This window comes from Diabrotica undecimpunctata, chromosome 10, assembly GCF_040954645.1.
Source record: "Diabrotica undecimpunctata isolate CICGRU chromosome 10, icDiaUnde3, whole genome shotgun sequence".
NCBI lineage: Eukaryota > Metazoa > Arthropoda > Insecta > Coleoptera > Chrysomelidae > Diabrotica > Diabrotica undecimpunctata.
Window position 1 is genome coordinate 16,511,699 of NC_092812.1, and position 19,144 is coordinate 16,530,842.

The 19,144-nt window shown below is 31.1% G+C and overlaps 2 protein-coding genes across 2 annotated transcripts in view; both read right to left on the reverse strand.

Annotated features, from left to right (window-relative positions):
* SK (small conductance calcium-activated potassium channel) overlaps positions 1–19,144 on the reverse strand; it is a 975,882-nt gene that overhangs the window by 707,273 nt on the left and 249,465 nt on the right. The window lies entirely within an intron of this gene.
* On the reverse strand, positions 11,853–13,231 carry LOC140451857 (uncharacterized). The gene has a single exon (XM_072545766.1). It carries the CDS (start codon positions 13,125–13,127, stop codon positions 12,183–12,185), a length of 945 nt encoding a protein of 314 aa, XP_072401867.1. The 5' UTR covers positions 13,128–13,231; the 3' UTR covers positions 11,853–12,182.

The following is a 19,144-nucleotide window of genomic DNA, read 5'->3' on the forward strand; positions in this document are numbered from 1 at the left end:
TTTTTTGTGTATAGATTTAGTCACTTTATTGGTCATAGTCATGCTTTATTTTAATTAATATCGTCATGTACTATATGGAAGGATTCTAAAATCAGTTACTAGGAATTATTTATATACTTAATTTGTAGGTTTTTGTATACTTTTATATCATATGGACTATTCTGCCTATGCATACTTGATTGAATACGTGGGTTCGAAGTTGTTGTTCAATTAGAGGCCTCAGTTGTTCGATGAGTTTCGGAATTCACCATTTTCATGACAGGTTATGTATATAACTGGGCAGTAAGATGTTTCGTTCATAATTAGTTAACCATCTTCAATTTGAATTCTAATTTGAACATTTTAGTTTTAATCTTGAATCTTTCCAGACTATGTTCAATTGTAATTACAAAAGATTTCCTTTAGCTGATTTCTTAGTCTCACTTATGTTAAGATATTCTTGACATTGCTACCTTTATGGCTAGCATAGTTAGATTGCTTTCTGAAATTAGTAATTTATATTTTAGTCAACAAATGACCGTTTACAGTTACATTCACTTCTTTCTTTAGGCATTCACTTATTGATTTTGGATTTAGAATTAGAACATATCTTGTTCTTTCGTAGTAATGTCGTAATGTCAGAACGAATTAGTAATTTGCAGTTTCTACAGAAATTGGCCTGTTCGTTCTTGATATTTTGTTTGTTGATTACTTACTTATTATTTACTTGATTACTTACTTCTTTAACTATTACTTTTTGGATATGTTAAGTAGTTATTATTGGCTTAGTAAATGCCTTGTAACTCACTTATGTCTGATATTCTTATAAATCTGTTGTAGCTACCTGCTATAGTTAGTGAATATCAGCATGAGTTAATTTGTTTGATGTTGATTTAGATTCAATGATTTAGTCTATGAATATTGTGGTGTAGGCACATATTACTGGATGTGGGTATATGTTGACCTAATTTATTTAGATTATTTTGATTATAGTGTGAATTGGTTACCCATTTGCCTGGTCGATTATACCTTTGGATATGCTATTCTATAAATCTGTTGTCCACTGGTTGATCAATTTCGGATTTAGAACCCAATTCAACACTTAAACTGGTCCATACATATTTGGCATTTTTCTTATTGTTACTTTTTGGATTATTTGGTTAGAGTAAGAGATTGGTGACTCATTTGCCTGGTTGATTATATCTTTGGATATGCTATTCTATAAATCTGTTGTCCACTGGTTGATCAATTTCGGATTTAGTGGCCAATTCAATACTTAAATAATTAGTATATATGTTTTGATTTTTTTATCGTTACTTATAAATTGTGAATCGGTCCACACCTCTGCCTGATTGATTATCTTTGGATATTCTACTATAAATCTGTTGTCCACCGAATAGTCAATTTTGGAATCAGTGTCCGATTACACATTATTTTGAGATATATGAGTATTTGTCTTTACGACTATTTTAGGCTACATGGAAGCTTAATGTAGTTTATGTACTATTGATAGGATGACTTGTAAGTCACTTAGTAATATTTGGATATCTTTAGATGTCTCCTTCTTTCTACATTATTCATCTGTGGTTACTTGTAATCTTGCGAATCGATGTAGATTGTTAGGAAGTTAGTTTTAAGTTAGTGTATTTTAGCTACATTTGGCAAACTAGTGCCATGGCTAAAAATTTAAATTTTAGATTGGTTTGTATCCTTTGCTTCTACTACAGTGATGGAAACTTTGGCTAACAAACAGTTAAGCGTCTGTTCGAGATATTGCCATGACGCACGGTTCATACCTATTCTATGATTGTTGTTAGATATGAAAAAAAAAATTTTTCATTTAAAAATTTTTTTTTCTCCGAGTAAGAGGGGAATATAACGAGTCCGTTACTTTAATAATCCGTAAACATTTTTAAATACAATCTTAAAATCTCAATCCTCTTAATGCTTTTCTGAATTTTGAATTTCTAAGTTGGCTTAAACAGCGACACCTACGATGATGTAGGGCAACATGATCATCCGGCTAGCAATTAGAGCTCATTCTGGTTTTAACCTTTTGGTAGACAACATCGTTTAACAAAAAAAAAGGGTAGGCGACAGAAGAAGGCTAAATTTGTTTTAAAGAATATTAATTTCGTTGGGAAGGAAGAATATATACAGTTTTAGTTGTTTCGTAGTGTATACCCGTTGATTTATAAGCCACTTCTAGTCGGTAAGTTGATTCAATTATAAATAACAGTGTAAAAACCATCAGCCATTTTAACTTCTATAATATCGTCATTTTTCCCTTCGTTAGGGATATATCTATCTGTCATTTATCACATTATTTCATTAAGAAACATTCTGGATTTAGATATAGTAATGTTATAAAATCATATCAATTTTCTATTTTACTTCCCGGCCTTAAAAACATATAATTAGGTATCCATTTTTAAAACTATCTATTATCTATTAAGTCTATCTGTAAAAATATTCTGCCTCATATCGTTCTTTTACATTCAAAAATATTTCCGTAGCAAGTTTTCGTTAAAAATTATCTATTTGATCAATTTATTTTACATCAAATATTGTCAGACCATGCGAAGGTCACATTATCTACAAAATCATTACAGCTTTTTTCTTTGATACAAGCTTCCCAGCAACTTTTTGTAATATTTTTCAAGTTATTTCATTTGTTAATAAACCTTGTATTTTTCCCTTCTTTTTATTAAGCGTAAGGAGGAATTGTAACACAACTGTTCTTTTTAGCCTACCCCAAGAAGTTAAATCCAGGATCGAGGATTTTTTTTTTCTCATTTATTTTTGGGGATTTTTTTTTACAAGGAGGAAAAGAATTTGCGTTTTTGAATTTGCCCATTTGCCCGTCTGTTCCATCAGAGGTCCAGAGCTCTCTCAGACTACTCTCGGACCACTTCAGGATACCAGCCCGAAAGACCTCCCTTATTTAGAGGGTGGAACATTGTTCATTTTTTATATTTTTTTTTTATTCATTAATTGTTAATAATTTTGTTTATAATATTTTGTTTCCAATCTTAAATCATACTGTTTCATTTAATAATAAAGACCCGTCATTTTTTCTAAATAATTATAATAGATATATATATATATATATATATATATATATATATATATATATATATATATATATATATATATATATGCAGTAAAATTGTCACGTCCAGGTCGAGGTTTTAAATCCTTCCATGTAACTCAATTTGTGCGATTTTATGTGTACACATCTAATCAGAGAGTTACTTATTAAGATTTTATTATTATTATATTTTCAATTCTTTGGACATTTATCCTTTCAGGATATTGTCCTCATTACTTTATTACAACCTTCGATTGAAAACCAAATAACTAAGTTGACTGTACATAATTGGTGGTGGGTATTTTAGGGTAAATTTAGATTGTATATATTGGATAGGGATTAAATTTTTGGTGAAAACTAAATATTTCAATTCATACCTGTATCCTTTTTTTTTGTATTTCAGCAAATAGCTTTATAAGATACCTTGGAAAGTTTATGTTAATACTTTCCTGGCGCCCACTCACATTTTGGAGCAACTTCTATAATCATTTTTATTTACCTCAGTTATATACCTATAGATTGTTTATTACCTTGTCATTCATTTTTTTATTCTACGGTCTCTGTAGGGCATGCAAATTTGCCGAATCCTCTTTTGAGTGTTAAGTAGTCACTCTCCGGCACATTCAGCTAGCCAGCTTTAATTTATTTGTTTTGTTACATCCTTCCTCATTTGTTTTTGTTACATTGGCGGTCCCAACGTGGTGCCTATTTTCAGTTCAGACCGTACATTCTGTAGTATATTTCTCTTTGCAAAATATTCTTTATTATTTCTAATTTGTTCCTGTTGCCCTTTGTTCAATTTTTTTAACTTCTTTATTTATTTATTTTTCCTTATAAGATTTACTATTTTAAGGTATACTTGTATTGCTGCAGTTATAGTCATATTTAAACCCTCACCTCTTTTGATATCATTGTGTACAGTTGACTAGTTATTTACTATTTTTGTATGATAAAAAATTTAATTATTTAGACATTGCTATTTTTATATATTAGCCAATCTTAGTGTATTTTTGGTATTTAACTGCTGGTTGACCATATATTTGTTGAAACCACTGTATGTGCTTTAGGGATTCAACTTTAAATATTTAACTTAACTTTACTTAATTCTTTTTAAACGCTTAATTATATATAGATATATATATATTTTTTTGGATAACTTTAGTTCCTTGATTGATTTTGTGGTGTGTTGGTACATATTTATTTATATTTTTTTTAAAAACTTTAATTCTTCGATTGACTTTGTAACTTCCCAATCTAAAACATTTGATTCGCATAGATTATCTTCCCCAAATTTTAGTGTTAAACGTGATAATAGTAGTGTAGTAGTTCCAGTATGTATACCAGAGTCTGCCACAAGTCAGGAGGATTATTTTATTTCTGATTCTTCTTGTTTGCCTATTGCATCCTCTGATTGTGTTGGTAGAGATAATAAGTTTAGTTTAATACCATTAAAAATTTTTGACCAATCAGATAATGGTTGTTTTGATTGATTGACTAATTCATTATTAGTGAAGAAACATAATGATAATAGACCTTATCTTCCTATTAAGATTTTAGGACAATCTTATTTAGCTCTTTTAGATAGTGGCTCAAACATTTCTGTGATAGGTTCACATTCATTAGCTTTACTGAAAAATGCTGAAATTTCTATTATGCCCATTTCTTCTCTGCAAGTATCTACTGCAGATGGTACAGTTCAGTCTATTACAGGCAAGTTTGAAACTGAAATCACAGTAGCAGATTTATGTAAGCAAATTACATTCTATATTATTCCATCAGTTCAGAATCCTATAATTTTAGGTATGGATTTCTTAAATGCTTTTAATAGCACACTAAATTGTTCTAATTTTTCTTTTTCTGTTTCTCAATTTAATCTATCTGTACTTAGTACTATTCAGGTGATTCTTTTGGATTAATTTCTGAGAATTCAGCAACTCTTCCTCAAATTTCTGAGAAACTTCACCGTATGGAAGATCTCCAAAACTTACCTCCAATCTTCGCTGACATTAGGAAGAAGTTGAAAGCTTCTTACCGTAGAAATCAGCATCAGTATAATTTGAGGAAACGAGACATGCGATTTTTTATTGGCGATCGAGTTTTGAAGCGAAATTTTGTAAAATCAAGTAAGGGTGATGCCATTTCTGCTAAGTTCTGCCAGAAATATATTCCCTGTACTGTCGTTCGAGTAATTTCTCCTTTAGTATATGAATTAAAAGACAATTCGACAAATAGACGAATTGGTCAATTTCATATAAAGGATTTACTTCCAGATAATACAGTGGATGACATAGCATCCTCTTCCTCAGATGAAGATTAACTTAAGTTTGTCTAATAAAGTTAATCTACCATTGTGACTATTTTTGTTTTGGCTCGGTTTTGATTACGATTTGGTATTTGCTTGGAACTTTATTACTAATCACCAGACATTGTATATGTACAGCTTATTCCTTGCTTATTATTTGGTTATATAAGTTAAGATTATTAACCCTTTTCATTCTTATTATTAGGTACACTTATCTTTGTTTACTTTATACTGGTCCGTCTCAAGACAGAATACAGTGGCGTTTGGGAGTCGGACAACGTCGTAAGACGTTATAAAAAACCGAATATATATATATATATATATATATATATATATATATATATATATATATATATATATATATATATATATATATACTTTATACTGGTATGGAACTATATTAAATACTACTATTATATATTTTGTTTGTTAATTTGATTATCATCTTTTGTTATTTGGTTGCCATATTGGAAAGAATGTTGTGATTTTTTTTTGTGTATAGATTTAGTCACTTTATTGGTCATAGTCATGCTTTATTTTAATTAATATCTTCATGTACTATATGGAAGGATTCTAAAATCAGTTACTAGGAATTATTTATATACTTAATTTGTAGGTTTTTGTATACTTTTATATCATATGGACTATTCTGCCTATGCATACTTGATTGAATACGTGGGTTCGAAGTTGTTGTTCAATTAGAGGCCTCAGTTGTTCGATGAGTTTCGGAATTCACCATTTTCATGACAGGTTATGTATATAACTGGGCAGTAAGATGTTTAGTTCATAATTAGTTAACCATCTTCAATTTGAATTCTAATTTGAACATTTTAGTTTTAATCTTGAATCTTTCCAGACTATGTTCAATTGTAATTACAAAAGATTTCCTTTAGCTGATTTCTTAGTCTCACTTATGTTAAGATATTCTTGACATTGCTACCTTTATGGCTAGCATAGTTAGATTGCTTTCTGAAATTAGTAATTTATATTTTAGTCAACAAATGACCGTTTACAGTTACATTCACTTCTTTCCTTAGGCATTCACTTATTGATTTTGGATTTAGAATTAGAACATATCTTGTTCTTTCGTAGTAATGTCGTAATGTAAGAACGAATTAGTAATTTGCAGTTTCTACAGAAATTGGCCTGTTCGTTCTTGATATTTTGTTTGTTGATTACTTACTTATTATTTACTTGATTACTTACTTCTTTAACTATTACTTTTTGGATATGTTAAGTAGTTATTATTGGCTTACTAAATGCCTTGTAACTCACTTATGTCTGATATTCTTATAAATCTGTTGTAGCTACCTGCTATAGTTAGTGAATATCAGCATGAGTTAATTTGTTTGATGTTGATTTAGATTCAATGATTTAGTCTATGAATATTGTGGTGTAGGCACATATTACTGGATGTGGGTATATGTTGACCTAATTTATTTAGATTATTTTGATTATAGTGTGAATTGGTTACCCATTTGCCTGGTCGATTATACCTTTGGATATGCTATTCTATAAATCTGTTGTCCACTGGTTGATCAATTTCGGATTTAGTACCCAATTCAACACTTAAACTGGTCCACACATATTTGGTATTTTTCTTATTGTTACTTTTTGGATTATTTGGTTAGAGTAAGAGATTGGTGACTCATTTGCCTGGTTGATTATATCTTTGGATATGCTATTCTATAAATCTGTTGTCCACTGGTTGATCAATTTCGGATTTAGTGGCCAATTCAATACTTAAATAATTAGTATATATGTTTTGATTTTTTTTATCGTTACTTATAAATTGTGAATCGGTCCACACCTCTGCCTGATTGATTATCTTTGGATATTCTACTATAAATCTGTTGTCCACCGAATAGTCAATTTTGGAATCAGTGTCCGATTACACATTATTTTGAGATATATGAGTATTTGTCTTTACGACTATTTTAGGCTACATGGAAGCTTAATGTAGTTTATGTACTATTGATAGGATGACTTGTAAGTCACTTAGTAATATTTGGATATCTTTAGATGTCTCCTTCTTTCTACATTATTCATCTGTGGTTACTTGTAATCTTGCGAATCGATGTAGATTGTTCGGAAGTTAGTTTTAAGTTAGTGTATTTTAGCTACATTTGGCAAACTAGTGCCATGGCTAAAAATTTAAATTTTAGATTGGTTTGTATCCTTTGCTTCTACTACAGTGATGGAAACTTTGGCTAACAAACAGTTAAGCGTCTGTTCGAGATATTGCCATGACGCACGGTTCATACCTATTCTATGATTGTTGTTAGATATGAAAAAAAAAATTTTTCATTTAAAAATTTTTTTTTCTCCGAGTAAGAGGGGAATGTAACGAGTTCGTTACTTTAATAATCCGTAAACATTTTTAAATACAATTTTAAAATCCCAATCCTCTTAATGCTTTTCTGAATTTTGAATTTCTAAGTTGGCTTAAACAGCGACACCTACGATGATGTAGGGCAACATGATCATCCGGCTAGCAATTAGAGCTCATTCTGGTTTTAACCTTTTGGTAGACAACATCGTTTAACATAAAAAAAGGGTAGGCGACAGAAGAAGGCTAAATTTGTTTTAAAGAATATTAATTTCGTTGGGAAGGAAGAATATATACAGTTTTAGTTGTTTCGTAGTGTATACCCGTTGATTTATAAGCCACTTCTAGTCGGTAAGTTGATTCAATTATAAATAACAGTGTAAAAACCATCAGCCATTTTAACTTCTATAATATCGTCATTTTTCCCTTCGTTAGGGATATATCTATCTGTCATTTATCACATTATTTCATTAAGAAACATTCTGGATTTAGATATAGTAATGTTATAAAATCATATCAATTTTCTATTTTACTTCCCGGCCTTAAAAACATATAATTAGGTATCCATTTTTAAAACTATCTATTATCTATTAAGTCTATCTGTAAAAATATTCTGCCTCATATCGTTCTTTTACATTCAAAAATATTTCCGTAGCAAGTTTTCGTTAAAAATTATCTATTTGATCAATTTATTTTACATCAAATATTGTCAGACCATGCGAAGGTCACATTATCTACAAAATCATTACAGCTTTTTTCTTTGATACAAGCTTCCCAGCAACTTTTTGTAATATTTTTCAAGTTATTTCATTTGTTAATAAACCTTGTATTTTTCCCTTCTTTTTATTAAGCGTAAGGAGGAATTGTAACACAACTGTTCTTTTTAGCCTATCCCAAGAAGTTAAATCCAGGATCGAGGATTTTTTTTTTCTCATTTATTTTTGGGGATTTTTTTTTACAAGGAGGAAAAGAATTTGCGTTTTTGAATTTGCCCATTTGCCCGACTGTTCCATCAGAGGTCCAGAGCTCTCTCAGACTACTCTCGGACCACTTCAGGATACCAGCCCAAAAGACCTCCCTTATTTAGAGGGTGGAACATTGTTCATTTTTTTTATATTTTTTTTATTCATTAATTGTTAATAATTTTGTTTATAATATTTTGTTTCCAATCTTAAATCATACTGTTTCATTTAATAATAAAGACCCGTCATTTTTTCTAAATAATTATAATATATAGATAGAACGTTTATTGACCACTTTACATAAAGTTTGAAGTCCGTATAAAAAATACAATAAAAGATATAATAATGTAAACTTAAAATTAACTTAACCATATTATCTAAAGTAATATACATATGTAAGTATTAGCAGAAGAATTAAAATTAAAAATTTAAGATAAAAAAATCTCTAACCAAAAAAAAAAACAAACCTAAACTGTCACATAAAAAATCTTTGAAATATGGAAGTAACAAAAATGTGCAAATAATTAAGAATATTCCCGAATCGATGACTAAATAAACTAATACATAAAACTTAGTACATTTTAATAGCAATAATACAATGTGATATGTAGATAGTAAATCGACAGTATTCTGACCAAACTGGGTAGGTACACGTTATAAAGGTGTATTGAGGTATTCTGTCTTTGAGTAAAAACAATATGTTAAAAAATGCTTTCTGATCCTATTTTTAAACAGTGGTGGAGACAGAATTTTTATTTCGTTAGGCAGATAGTTATACAAGTGAATATCAATTGAATTCTTTGTGCTCTTTGATAGTCTGAATCGTTGTGACCTAATTAAATCCCTCGATCTTGTTAGATGATCATGTAATTGAGAGTTTATAGTAAACTTATTTTTATTATCGTGAATTTCCAACAGTGTTGCATACATATAAAGCGAAGGTAGAGGCATAATACCCATGTTCAAAAATAATGGTTTACAATGATCCCTTAAATCCGCTCCAGCAAGTATCCTCACCACCTTCTTTTGTAATTTAAATATTCTGTCGGCATGACCAGAGTTGCCCCAAACAGCTATTCCATATTGTATATGACTATGAAACAATGAAAAGTAACACATTTTAAGGGTACTTTTAGGTACCAAATAAACCAGGTTACGCATTACAAATATTGTACTGGCGAGTTTAGAACTTAAGTTGTCTATATGGATGCCCCAATCTAAGTTGTCATCCATAAAAATCCCTAACAATTTGATGCTATATCCAAAAATGTGTCTTCGATCTGAACTGAAAACTATATTTTGATTTTTATCCTCGTTTAGTTTTAGTTTATTATGTGTAAACCAGTTTTTAATTTTAAGCACATCGTTTCCTATTTTGTTATTTAAATTATATTGATTCTGGTCGGTACTAATAACGGTTGTATCATCTGCAAAACATATACACCTTAAGGGGTGGGTATAATGAAATATATCGTTGAGATATAGAAGAAAAAATGTAGGTCCTAATATAGACCCTTGGGGAACTCCATGTTCAACATTGTGAAAATTGGAGTAGTTATTATTTAAAAAAACGGCCTGTTTTCTGTTTATTAAATACGATCGAAATAAATTAAGAGCATTTCCCCTTATGCCATATTTGTGCATTTTGTCTAAAAGTAAAGTGTGTGAGACACAATCAAAAGCCTTAGATAAGTCACACAATGTTAAAGACACGAAGTGACCTCTCTCTAGGCCATCAACTACTTCCCTTACAATTTCCTGAATTGCTTGAGTAGTGCTGCATTTTTTTCTGAAACCATATTGATTACAATGAAGTATTTTGTACTTTTCTATGTACTCTATTAAGCGGTTATTCAAAATACTTTCAAAAATTTTACCAAGAATGGGAATAATAGAAATAGGGCGATAATTTTCAATTTCTTCTGGAGATCCTTTTTTGAGTAGCGGTAACACTTTTGTTACTTTTAATACATCGGGAAAGATTCCTTCGATAAGGCAAAGATTATAAAGTATGACCAGTTTATCAATAATAATATCCAGAGTTTCTATCACTAATTGTTTGTTTAAGAAGTAAAAATCAGTGCATTTTGAGTTTTTCAAGCTGTATAATGTATTCCTAACTTCAGTATCACTAACAGGTGTTAAAAACAACGAGTGGCAAGGGGAGTATATTCCCTCCAAAAAATTCATGGCATCATTTTCATCTGTCTCATCTAACGAGTTCAATATATTTCCCGCTACCGAAGTAAAGTAATTATTAAACTCGTTTGATGAAATATTACATGAAGTTACTTTTTTATTTTGAGTTTTATTCCTATGATAATTGATGACTTTCCAAGAATCTCGAGATATATTATCAGATTTTAAGAAAAAACTGCTCATATGCCAGTTTTTTCTTTATTGATATTGTTAATTGATAGTGTTTTTTGAATTGATTATACAGAGTGTAATCACTAGTAAGGTTAGCAGTAATTTTTATCTTCGAAAGGTTTACTCGCATTTTCCTTAGTTCATCGTCAAACCAAGAAACAGGTGCCTCAAAATGAATTCTTGACTTTTTTACTGGAAAGCAAACTTCAGTTAATTTTACATATGTGTCAATTATGAACTCAGCTAATTCCGTTGCTGTTATTGAATTGTTTATTAACGACCAATCCACAGATTTTAGTGATTGTTTTAACATTTGGGTGCCTTTACATGTTATGTGTCTTCTGAATATCCTATCATTGTCAATTTGATCAGATTTTATTTTTAAATTCAGGAATTGAGCACAATGATCAGCAAGGCATGGGTCTACAACACCACACCCAACTATTTCATTATCTATATTTGTTAAAATATTATCTAAACAACTTGCTGATGTAGCAGTGATTCTTGTAAATTCATCAATCCTCATAGTTAAACCAAAAGAAGAAATTAGATCGGAAAAATATTTTAATTCATTTGAAGTGCCTTTGAAATCAATATTGAAATCCCCAATTATAATTGTTTGAACATAATTATTAGAACAGAATATTAATAATTTTTCAAATAGGCCTAAGAAAATTTGGAAATCTGCGTTACCTGTTCTATACACTGATACTAGAATAGTTTTTATATCTATAATTTCCAAAGCACAAAATTCACCTTCATATTCACAAGATATATCATTTAAAGAAACTGGACGTGTAGATATTTTGCCATCGCAGAAAATAGCAACACCCCCATGTTCTCTACTTTTTCTACAGTAACAAGTTGATAAAAAGTATCTGTCAATTATCACTGTTGTTAATTCAGATTCTCTAAGCCAATGTTCAGAAAAGCACAAAATATTGTAAGTTTTATCTTTTAAAAAAATGTTAAGTTGATCAATTTTATTTAATAAACTTTGTGTATTTATATGAAAAATGCTTACCAAACTGGTTTGGTCAGGATTTACTACCAACTTTTGTTTATCAGAACTTATCATATCACTTTCACAAAAACAGGTGTTTCCTATATTCTTTTGCACTACCGCTGATTCTATTCGTACACTTGTATCTACATCTCTTGCGGCTTTCTGGGTGTTACGTGAAAAAAACGTTGTACGTGAGCTCCACATGGCCATATTTTAGGAGACATAGCTTCTTTAAAATTGTTATTAAAAATTGTAACTTTAAATGAACTGTAAATATCAGGATGCTTTGATTTTAGGGATTCTACCTTTACTTCGGGAAATGTAGTCTTCATAAGTTCCCTCATATTTTCCGCAGTCATATCGGGATCGACCCTGTATACATGTAGGTCTATCAACTTATGTACTCCCTTGATTTCTTTTCCATTTAATATCATTTCAGTGTTTTTTCCCACAACTAAATGCTTTCTTTTTTTCCTTCTATCTACTTCTGTCCATTCAGATTTTTCCTGGTTACTTTCACCTACGTATATGTACTCATTTAACTTTTGTTCTGTAGTTACTTGTAATATCGCTTCTGAAACATCTTTCTTTGTAACTTCACATTTCTGGGAAGAACTGGCAACAGTGCGATCTTTGTTCGCGTTGATGGGTTGACGAACTGATTTTGTTTCGACTGAATCCATAAGTGTGTCTTTGTTTATTACCTTATTTTGATGTATAAGTTGTTCTTGATTTTCGACAACATTTTTTTGCGAATTTAATTGTTTTAGTAAATCAATATGTTGACTCATAAGGTCAATTTTTCCGTATAGCTCTTTAATTAGGGTATCTTTTTGTCTAATTATATATTTGAATATGTTAATATCAATTACCTTATCATCTGTTATTAAGTTATCCATTGCTTCCAAAAATATTTGATCTTCAGGTTTCACTGGTAAACAACATTCAATCAACTCGTCATTTATAAACTTAACATTGTTACTCTTTCGAGCACAACTCACATGGATGCTAGCGTCACAATTTATGCACTTTACTCCATTTACTACAGTTTTTTTACACTTTTTACAATATTTATTTTGGAGAGACATTTCACACGTCTTTTTGGCAGTTATCTTGGCAGTTTTTTATATATATGCAGTAAAATTGTCACGTCCAGGTCGAGGTTTTAAATCCTCCCATGTAACTCAATTTGTACGATTTTATGTGTACACATCTAATCAGAGAGTTACTTATTAAGATTTTATTATTATTATATTTTCAAACCTTTGGACATTTATCCCTTCAGGATATTGTCCTCATTACTTTATTACAACCTTCGATTGAAAGCCAAATAACTAAGTTGACTGTACATAATTGGTGGTGGGTATTTTAGGGTAAATTTAGATTGTATATATTGGATAGGGATTAAATTTTTGGTGAAAACTAAATATTTCAATTCATACCTGTATCCTTTTTTTTGTATTTCAGCAAATAGCTTTATAAGATACCTTGGAAAGTTTATGTTAATACTTTCCTGGCGCCCACTCACATTTTGGAGCAACTTCTATAATCATTTTTATTTACCTCAGTTATATACCTATAGATTGTTTATTACCTTGTCATTCATTTTTTTATTCTACGGTCTCTGTAGGGCATGTAAATTTGCCGAATCCTCTTTTGAGTGTTAAGTAGTCACTCTCCGGCACATTCAGCTAGCCAGCTTTAATTTATTTGTTTTGTTACATCCTTCGTCATTTGTTTTTGTTACATCACGTACGATAAATTTACGATTCGAAGGACGGGGGTATTTTAGTAAAACATTTTTTTACGGCATTTATTACATTTATAAACTTACGTAGGTAATACAAAAATAGGGACCTGCGACCTCATCATCATCATCAGTAGCTTGACAACCCTTTCTGGGTCCTGGCTTGTTCTAGGACTTTTCGCCATTCTGTTCTGTTCCTTGTTTTGTTTTTCCAGTTGGTAACTCTAAGTGTTTTCAGATCTTGTTCCACTTGATCCATGTATCTAAGTTTGGGTCTTCCCTTTGACCTTCTCCCTACTGGTGTTTGCCTTATTATATGTTTTGGTGTTTCAGTCTCTAACATCCGTTCAACATGGCCCATCTTTATGGATGTTATGACCTAGGGTTCATTGTATGCTGTGTATAGTTCAAAATTATATATCTGCGCCATATGTGATTTTCTTTCGCCCCCTTATATCTGTGTCTAGGGATTTTTCGTTCAAACGTACCTAATAGGTTCTCAGCGCTTTTTGACAGTGCCCATGTCTCTGATCCATATACAAGGACCGGTTTTATCAGGGTCTTGTATATTTTGTATTTGGTTTTTCTTGTGATGTTAGATCTTAGATGTTCAATTAGTCCATTATATGTTTTATTAGCGATTTGTATTCTTCTCTTAACTTCTTCACTGAAATTATTATCTGCGGTAACTAGTGAACCTAGATATGTAAAATTTTTCACGCTTTCGATGTTATAGTCTCCTATTGTCAGATTCTGTAGATTTCTTTGGCCTGTCGATATGCTGGCCTTTATGTATTTGGTTTTTATTTCGTTAATGTTTAGGCTACTGTTTTGTGCCGCTCTTTCTATCGCATTAAATGCTTCTATCATCTCTCTTTCGCTTCTAGCTATGATATCAACATCATCTGCAAATGCCAATATTTATACACTTTTTGTTATTATTGTTCCTCTGGTGTTGACTTTTGACTCTAATTATTTTCTCTAATGTGATGTTGAATAGAATACAGGATAGGGCATCTCCCTGTCGTAGGCCCATTCTCAAATGAATTGTATTTGTTAGTGCGTTTTGAATGCGAATTTTGCTTTGTACTTTAAGTGTTTCTTTTACTATATCAATGAGTTGCAATATTAAACCCTTTCAGTGCATGGATCAGAAATTCTCGATGGATACTATCATAGGCACTCTCAAAATAAATGAAAAGATGATGTGTGTCTATATTAAATTCACTAGTCTTTTCCAAGATGCCTCAAGACGAAGATCTGATTTTTTGTGGACTTCTGCCTGCAGAAACCACATTGATATCCCCCAACTATTTGTTCCGCATATGGTCTCAATCGGTCATACACAATATTTGACAGTATTTTATATGCCACAGTTAGTAGCGTGATTGCCCGGTAGTTTTTACATTGAAGCTGATCTTCCTTTTTATGTAGTGGGATAATTACTCCGGTAATCCAGTCTTGTGGCAGTTGTTTATTATTCCATATGTTTCCTATTAGTTCCTGTATCGCATTCAATAGGGAGTCTCCGCCTTCCTTTATTAATTCTGCGCTAATGTTGTCTAATCCAGGTGACTTTTTGTTTTTCAGTCTAGTAGCTGCTTCTTGCATTTCGGCTACTGAAGGGGGGGTTGTTTCTCTGGTATCCGTTTGATCCAGTATAATTCCATCATATAGTGGATCTTCGTTTTTTTCAAACTTTTCTTTAAAGAATTCTATCCATATTTGTAGTATTTCACTCTGTTGAGTTACTATATCTCCTTCTTTGTTCTTGGTTTAAATTCTTTTCTGCTTTTGTTAAGTTTTTGGTCAAATTTTCTGTTTTCTTATGGTTTATTTAGTTCTTCCATTTCTTGGAGTTCTTTTTCTATGTATTCTCTTTTCTTTCTGTGATCTATTTTCTTCTCTTCCCTCCTTAGCATTCTATATTCCTCTGCCTCTCGTATTCTATGTCGTTGTTGTAGTCGTTGATATGGGACCTGCGACATAATGCCGTACAAAAATATTGGTACCAGAAGCAGGGAAAATCATTTATTTTCGAAAAATTTTGACCTCATTTTTGGCGATTTGATCCAGTACGGCATTCATACACATAGTTTCGGATTATTTTGCGATGACGTACATCTCAGCTGGAGGGACGACAAATCTAGGGCGCACCCCTCGATTTTTAAGTATTACAAGGAAGTCATTTGAGCCAATATTAAACTCAACAATTTCAGTTTAGTTGCATAGTATAATAATATTTTTAGACATGCCGTACAATTTTCACGGTACATGTGCTTATGAGAGGAAAATTAATTTCCCTCTTATAAATGGGATATTACGATGACTTATTTCTTTACGGCATTGATATATTTTGTTAATATTGACATCAATTATCAACAGAAACAAAATGCCGTACAACAAAAATGGTTCTAAATGGCTTTAAAATTATTGTAGTCTGCCGATTGTGACGCCACTTCCGTGGGAAAAATGTTTCTGATTCGGCTTCTTTACAGGTTTATATTCAAAAATGTCTATTTTAAACAAATCAGAAGGGTGCCGGACAAAAAATTTTTGAACAAAATTTCTTTTGAGTCTTATTATTTTTTTTGTTATTTTAAAATACAAAAAAATTGGAGTAATATTACAGGTATTATTCAACGAACAATTTTTACAAAAAATTTGTTTAATTTATCTAGGTTTTACAGCCCTCCTGAAGTTGACCTGGTTCTTAAATGCTCTTAAGAATATAATAAAAACGAATCATTAGGTTAAGTTTTCTATTATATATTTTTTTATTCATATATCTATTATTTTGTTAACATTCCTATGTTATTCGTTTATTATCCACCTTTTTCCCGACCACGTATGGGGTATGACCCATATGGACTTCCCGACCGAGTCTGGAGGCGCATTTTTTTAAGTGCTATCCCCATTAGACCTAATCATATAACATTTAAAAGTGTTTTCTGGCTACTATTGTTTTTTCATTTTCTTTAATGGTCCAGACTGTGATTCAGGATGTAATTTAGTATCGAAGGTGAATGTTCGCGGAAGAACGGGGGTTAGAATTGGCGTCACTGTGGGTAATTCATCTTTGAATTTTTCGAATGTATTAATTAATTTTAATATTTCCATGATGTTACTGTATGTTTTATCAGAAGAACACACTACAGAGCATTTGAGGCCTACTTTTCGACAACTACAAATACTTCCATAGTTTCCCTTGCATCTGCAAGTTTGGCGGGTGGTGGGGTTTTAAAGGTTTTGATCCAAATTTTTCCATGCTTTTTCTAGTACCAATTCTTAGAATTGCAGTGTTTCCTAGTGATAAACTCTAAAACTGTGGAAACAAGCTGCATTTTATGTTAGCGGTATTATAAGTTAAATGTATTTTACTGTCTTGGCGAATAGTGTGTATCTCATGCTGTCAGAAAATCATCTTTATGTCCACCATTAAAAAGGGAAAAAAAGCGTTCGCCAACGACAGTGGATATTTCTGTAAAATTTTAATGAAGTTAAGTTTGCCGATCTTGTAAGCTGCTGATCACATGTGTCACATCCTGGAGAAGCAAGCAGAAACAGCAAATTCTCTGCAATCACGTCGCCTCGTCTACAACTCGAAGAACAGTATAATTGATGCGACTTACACCACTTTGAAGGCTTAAAAAATTATACAATTTGGACACACAACATTGGACTGCTTCCTTCCTCTGCCGTGAGCAAGACAAGAATATCAATGTCCTTACAGAATCAAAGGATTGGAATGCAGCAAGCGCAGAGCGGATGATGACTGTATCTGAATTAAATTTAGCCTGGTGAACATTAAAAGCCATTAATAGAGCAGTTTTGAGAAAGTCTTTTAAATTTGTTTTATTCTTTTCATTACCAAGAAATTTATCTTGGGATAAATATATAAATAAGTTTTGTGGTATTAAATTACAAATAATGAATTACCAAATTACAAAATGATACATAATATAAATTAAATTTTGTGTAGTAAACGTATGTCCTTAAGGAATTTGATTGTATTTGATACATTACAGTTTAAAATATCTTTAAGTTTCTTTGCTTCTTCTGGTACGTTGTTGATGGCTCTTTCGTAGGAATAAAGAGGACAGTCAATCAATATATATTGAACAGTTATTGGACATTCACAATAGGAACATTCAGGTAGTAGTTCTTTTGTTATAAGATGCTGATGAGTTAACGCTGTATGTCCAATTCTGAGTCGGTTTATAATCACCGGTTGCCGTCTGTTTTCTGGAAATTGTAGTTTAGTGCCAATCCTAGTTTTAACGTTTTTAAGGATAGCCTTATTAGAATTTCATATTTGTTGCCAATTTTTTACACAGTGCTGTTAAATAATGAGCTGGATATCACTGAATGGAATTGTAGTCATTATTTCAGGTTGCTCGTCAGTAGCAGCTTTCTTTGCTAATTCTTCTACTTTTTCATTTCCTGCGATACTTGGATGTGATGGTACCCAGAGAAATTTAACGTTCACGTGTAATGAATTTTAATTTAATACGCAATTTGTAATTAGTATATTTAGTAACAACTGTAAAATCTGTAAAACCCGCTAATAACCTTTAATGGTTGATGCGGAAATTCTAAATAAAAAAAAAGAAAAAGTTTTGTGGTACCTATTAGAAAAGGTCGATAATAAATTAATAATAACAGGAATAATGTTAAGGAAATATTAAATTGAGTTAAAATCATATGAATTAAAAAATATATCATGGAAAACTTAGACTAATGGTTCTTTTTTATCGTATTCTTACGAGTAATCAAGAACCCGGTCAACTTCGAAGAACTGCAAAACCCAAAAAAATTAATTAAATTATTTGTAGTGAAAATTATTCTTTAAAAAACTACAAATATTTTCTATTTTCTACAAATAAATAAAATAAAAATTATAGAAATCAGAAAAACAAAAATTTTTCCATAACTAAAGCTTTTAGATCCGGCAGAATCTGGTAATACGGCAATTAAAAATAGGTGATAAAGACTCTGTTATATTCTGCCTTAAGGCTTATCCTCGAAAATCCTAACGGTAAAATTCAGTGAGATATCTATTTCAAAAATATCTTTCTTTACGAAAATAAAATCCATTCTCGAAAATTATTCTTAACGTCATCTTGTACTAGATTTTATATTTATACCTACTTAAAACCCCCTGTGGTGAAAAGTCTTGGGTCTATACAATAAAGCGATCGGGCGATCTTCTATTCAGTGCGGTTATGGGGTAATTAGAATAATACGAGTATACCAGAGTAATATTATTTATTGAATAATTAATTCACAACTTAGCAAGGGTACATACAGGTAACAAATAATCGTCCTGTAAATGATTCATAACAATCAAATCGAAGA

Bases quoted from the DNA above. Each gene is read 5' to 3' on its own strand.
- LOC140451857 (XM_072545766.1), bottom strand. From the start codon at position 13,127: ATGTCTCTCCAAAATAAATATTGTAAAAAGTGTAAAAAAACTGTAGTA.